Source organism: Seriola dumerili, unplaced genomic scaffold, assembly GCF_002260705.1.
Source record: "Seriola dumerili isolate Sdu_G_001 unplaced genomic scaffold, Sdu_1.0 BDQW01000468.1, whole genome shotgun sequence".
In the NCBI taxonomy this organism is placed as follows: Eukaryota; Metazoa; Chordata; class Actinopteri; order Carangiformes; family Carangidae; genus Seriola; species Seriola dumerili.
Window position 1 is genome coordinate 3,482,103 of NW_019174723.1, and position 4,653 is coordinate 3,486,755.

General features: G+C 45.3%; 1 protein-coding gene across 2 annotated transcripts; it reads left to right on the forward strand.

Moving 5' to 3' along the window:
* The first annotated feature begins 306 nt into the window (after nucleotides 1-306).
* Nucleotides 307-4,037, forward strand: zfp64 (ZFP64 zinc finger protein). 2 transcript variants are annotated; one of them, XM_022763338.1, is made up of 6 exons: nucleotides 307-534; nucleotides 694-861; nucleotides 970-1,116; nucleotides 1,275-1,337; nucleotides 1,431-1,682; nucleotides 1,767-4,037. In XM_022763338.1, the coding sequence occupies exons 1-6, from the start codon at nucleotides 513-515 to the stop codon at nucleotides 3,200-3,202; spliced, it is 2,088 nt and encodes a 695-aa protein (XP_022619059.1). In that variant the 5' UTR covers nucleotides 307-512; the 3' UTR covers nucleotides 3,203-4,037. The 2 variants fall into 2 exon arrangements, with proteins under 2 accessions (XP_022619059.1, XP_022619060.1); XM_022763339.1 differs by lacking the exon at nucleotides 1,275-1,337.
* Nucleotides 4,038-4,653: the final 616 nt, after the last annotated feature.

A 4,653-nucleotide genomic window follows, 5' to 3' on the forward strand; every position in this document is an offset into this window, starting at 1 on the left:
AGTAAGTTAAAAAATAAATATGCCGGGGGGGGGGGGGGAATATAGGTCTAGTGAAAGAAAAGGAAGAAAATGATGTCATAAAAATCTTTTGAAACTGTGATATAGCAGACAGCTTGTATATTTTGATTCATTAATATAAAACTTAGACAAAATAAGAAATACATTAAATAAATAAAACTTGATCCCAGAATTCCTGACATAAGCTAATTTAGGTTTTTCCCACTACCTTAAAAGCAACGCATGACGTTTCCCGGACATAAACGCATGCTTATCCAGCTGCCGCAAACCCCATGAAGGATGTCGTAAACTCGCTCTGTATCAGTGTTGTCAGAGAAGTAAACTGTCATTGCCATTGATATAACCATCTCGGTAGATTTCAGAGTGTGAAACATGTAGTATCTGTGCTGGCTGCATGTACAGTCGAGCCGATGCAGTTTAACATCATGGTGGACGTCGTGTAGCCTTTGAGGAGCAGGAAGATGAGCTGATCTCCAGCAAAAACAAGCTCGAAAATGTCAACATACAACGCCGAAGGTAAAGTGAAACAGCTATTTACAAGATCTCTAGATGTACCACATCTCTAACATCTCGGACGTAATATTGCAGATATCTTATTGTCAGATCACAAACGTATATCATACAACTTCCTATTGAAATCATGGGTTCTTGTTTTGTGTCTTCTGCCCTCTTAAGTCGCTGCAGGACACTCTGTTGTGGTGGAGGTGAGCCCAGATATCCATATCTGTGGCTTCTGCAAGCAGCAGTACAATAATTTTGAGGTCTTTCTCGCCCACAAGCAAAATGGATGTTCCCTTCCCACTTCTGACCCATCATCCACCACGGCAACAGCCACTCTCCCAGGTAAAATACTGTGGCTCTGGTTTTATCATTAATAATTTGCATGCAAACTTGATTCACAGTCCGCCTGTTTTATGCACTGGGTATCTGTTGTACCTTTGTCCTGCTCAGATTCCAGCACTGAGTTTGTTTTCGAGGAAACCTACCAGACCTGTGTTATGAGAGGTGTCAAAAAGATCCTGACCAAAGCACAGAAAACACCTTCGAAAAAATTAAAACCTACCCTGACTTCAAAGAGACACAGCTGCTGTTTCTCAGGTCGGTGCCTCTTGCCGTTTATGACTGTAACACTTTCCTTCTTTTCCGCTGCCATGCAGGGTGAACTGTACTTCCTGCCAGTCGAAGTTAGATTAACTTTCCACAAGTACACAGGCTTCACACACCTTGTAAAAGCACATTGTGTCTTGATCCCACAGGTTGCACTTTTAAAACACAGTATGGCCAAAAAGACATGGAGCGCCATCTCAAAACCCACACCGGTATGTCAGTGCCATGCACACGTGATGCTCTGCTGCTAGAGCCCTTCAGGATTAGATATTGACACGAGTTGTTTTTAACCATCCATCATCCAGGTGAGAAGCCGTTTGAATGTGAGCTGTGTCACAAGCGCTTCAGTCGGCGGGACAAGCTCAACATGCACAGCCGCTTACACACAGGCGAGAAGCCGCACAAGTGTAAACACTGTCCCTATGCAGCAGCGGACAGCAGCAGTTTGAAGAAGCACCTGCGTATCCACTATGATGAACGGCCCTTTAAATGCCAGATCTGTCCTTACGCCAGCCGCAACTCCAGCCAGCTCACCGTGCACCTCCGCTCCCACACCGGTAGGGAGTCAAAGTTGTTTTCTAGATTGCATTGAAAATACTTTAGTGTTATTTCACAATAGATTTTCTTTTTGTTTTTACAAGGAGATGCACCTTTCCAGTGCCAACAGTGTGATGCAAAGTTCAAAATCAACTCAGACCTGAAGAGGCACATCCGGATTCACTCTGGTGAGAAGCCTTACAAATGTGACTTTTGTGAGTACCGCTGTGCCATGAAAGGCAACCTGAAATCTCACATTCAGATCAAACACGGCACTGAGAACTCCTTCCACTGCGTGCACTGTGATTTCAAGTGTTCCAACAAAACTGCTCTGCGGCAGCACTCGCGGGAACACCAGCCCACTCAGCCCATCCAGTGTTCCAAGTGCACTTACTCCTGCTCCAGCAAGGGGGCGCTCAAAGTCCACGAGAGGATCCACTCAGAGGAGCGACCCTTTAAATGTGACTTCTGCAACTTTGCCTCCAAGCAGCGCAGCAACCTTGTCATTCACAAAAAGAAGTGCCACTCAGATAAGCCAGAGAAAGGCAGCAGCGGGAAGGGAGGCAGAGGTGGAGGTAAAAGTGGAGGAGGTGACTCTCCAAAGCCGGTCAGCTCCCGGTATCGGGCCAAACTAGATGCAGCTCGAGCTTTCTGCTGCGACTCATGCAATGCTTCTTTTGTCAGGGAGGACTCCCTGCGCAGTCACAAAAAGCAACACAGAGACACTCAGAATGTGTTGCAGCTCCAGCTCTCTGCCCCATCTGATGCAGTCAATTTGGTTCCTGTTACAACCTCACAGAGCAACACCCAGCTCGAAGTTCCTCTCCCGTCTGACTCAATGGCTCCTTACAGCAATGCACAGCTCAAAATCATCGTATCTCACTCTCTGGGCCAGGAGAACCCCTTAATCCCAGCTGGTGTGGATAGTCAGAGTAAGACCAACATGGTCCTGCTAAGCCCAGAAAACCAGGACATGGTAGTAAACTCCATGATCCAACAGGTCAACCTGCTAGCACCTATGCAACCCCTCGGGACATCTCAGACTCCAGAGGCCACCCTTGATTCCCAGACGGTTCTCTTGACACAGCTCAGCCCTGAAGACACCAACAACCCGCTCCACCAGGCCCTACTGCAGACAGCCATAACCGCTCAGGACTCCAGCAGCGGCACGCAGACTTTCATCACCACCTGCTCCGAACTGGAGGGCCTCAACGCCTTGATCCAGGAAGGTGGCACAGAGGTTACAGTGGTGACAGAAGGGAACACCACCATGGTGACCACACCAACGCCACCCGACATGGTGTGCGGTCCATCGGAGGACATGTCCAAACCAGGTGGGACAGTTACGGTTGAGGAGAGTGCCTTACCCTGTGAGGAAAGTGCATTACTGGTGCCAAACATCGGCCTGGGCAGCCAGAATGTGGTCATCCACGGCGTTCCATTGATTGTGTCCACTCAACCACAGCAGAGTGCAATAGAGCAGCTCTCTCCTCACACACTCTACTCAGATTCACACACACTGGAAGGAATCCCACAATGAGTTGAGGGTTCGGTGTGTTTTTCTAAAAATGAAAAGACTATATCTGCATCATAAGCTATTTCTTTGCCGGTAAAAACTCTCAAACCTGGTTTATATTTCTGCGTAGGATCGACAGAGCCTACGGCTTGGCCTACACTGTTGTGAGCATTTATACTTGTCGCTCTGCAATTATACCACCAAAACACTAGTTGGTGGTGGGGTTTTATGTACTTCAAGCAATGAAATGAAAATGAAATGAAACTGTTTGGGTTTGAGCCAATGAATGTCGAGCAACTTTTACTGAAATTACCGCAACGCAGTAAAGAGAGATGACGTGGGAGGAGATGGTGTGTACGACCAGTGAACCGATAGAGGCAGAAGGAGGTGAGTTTTCTGTCCTTGTCCAACCACTGAGAGACATGGACGAGACTGAATTAGTGCTACCAAGTGAACCAATCACAGTTGTTGCGGTCTGCGTCACCGCAACATGAGATGCATGTCTGGCTGCGGCGTAGGGTACGCGGCTATGCTGTATCTACGGTGTCAATTAAACTCTGAAGTATAAACCAGGCTTTAGTATGTGCAGGCCATTAACATATAACATTTTTTGTCGCTAGCAGTTTTAATCATTAACCACTGAAGTGACAATACTGTTACCTTTGGAGATGTAGATGTTCTAATTTTCAGATATTAGAATAATGAATTGTTGTCGTAGCACATTAGTTCAGTCCAGAATGTCTTCATGTTTAACACTGAATAACTTTTGAATATGAAAGTTAATCATTAGGACGCAATTTCATACACTCTATTTTCAAGTGTAATTTTTGGAGGCATCTGAACTAAAATAATGTTTATTTTCAGCAAAACATCTTAGAAGAAATTCTAAAGTGTAAAAGAATAAAATCTGAAACAAATTGACACAAGCTGACATTGAATTTCTTTGTGCCATGTTTTTCTCCTGTTTGTCCAGAAGGTGGCAGCAGAGCGATGAGAGTAAAGGGTGAAGTTTACTCTGAAACTATATTCTTGCAGTCTTGTAGTATTGATTCTACAGATCTGTATGTGTAGCTTTTTCTGGAAATGAATATTTTCAAGTCCTCATTCTGAATCTACAAAGTAGATGTCAATTGTAGAAAACATTAGCCCGCATATCAAGGTCTTATTTTCTAAAAGCCAAGTTGCTCTCCCAATAGATTTTTCAATAAAGTGCCTGTTTTGCTTGCAGCTATCTATTATTCTGGCCAGTTTTACACTCAGACTTCAGCACTTAGTATTTGCAGAGAGTGAAGGCTGAACCTGAATAGGAGTCTCCTGAGAACAGTTGACCATTGATTTCTCTGTCGTCCCTCAGCGCTAATGGCTCTCCTGATGCAGACTGCTACGTTTTGTGGCTCAGCATGGCCACAAACTCAGATGAAGTTGTTTGATGAATGACTCTTTGCCTGCACTAAAGTTTCCCCTCAGAGTTGGTT

Bases quoted from the DNA above. Each gene is read 5' to 3' on its own strand.
- zfp64 (XM_022763338.1), top strand. From the start codon at position 513: ATGTCAACATACAACGCCGAAG. The intron at 1,117-1,274 runs GTCGGTGCCTCT...TTGATCCCACAG, and splicing joins ACACAGCTGCTGTTTCTCAG to GTTGCACTTTTAAAACACAG. The intron at 1,683-1,766 runs GTAGGGAGTCAA...TGTTTTTACAAG, and splicing joins GCACCTCCGCTCCCACACCG to GAGATGCACCTTTCCAGTGC.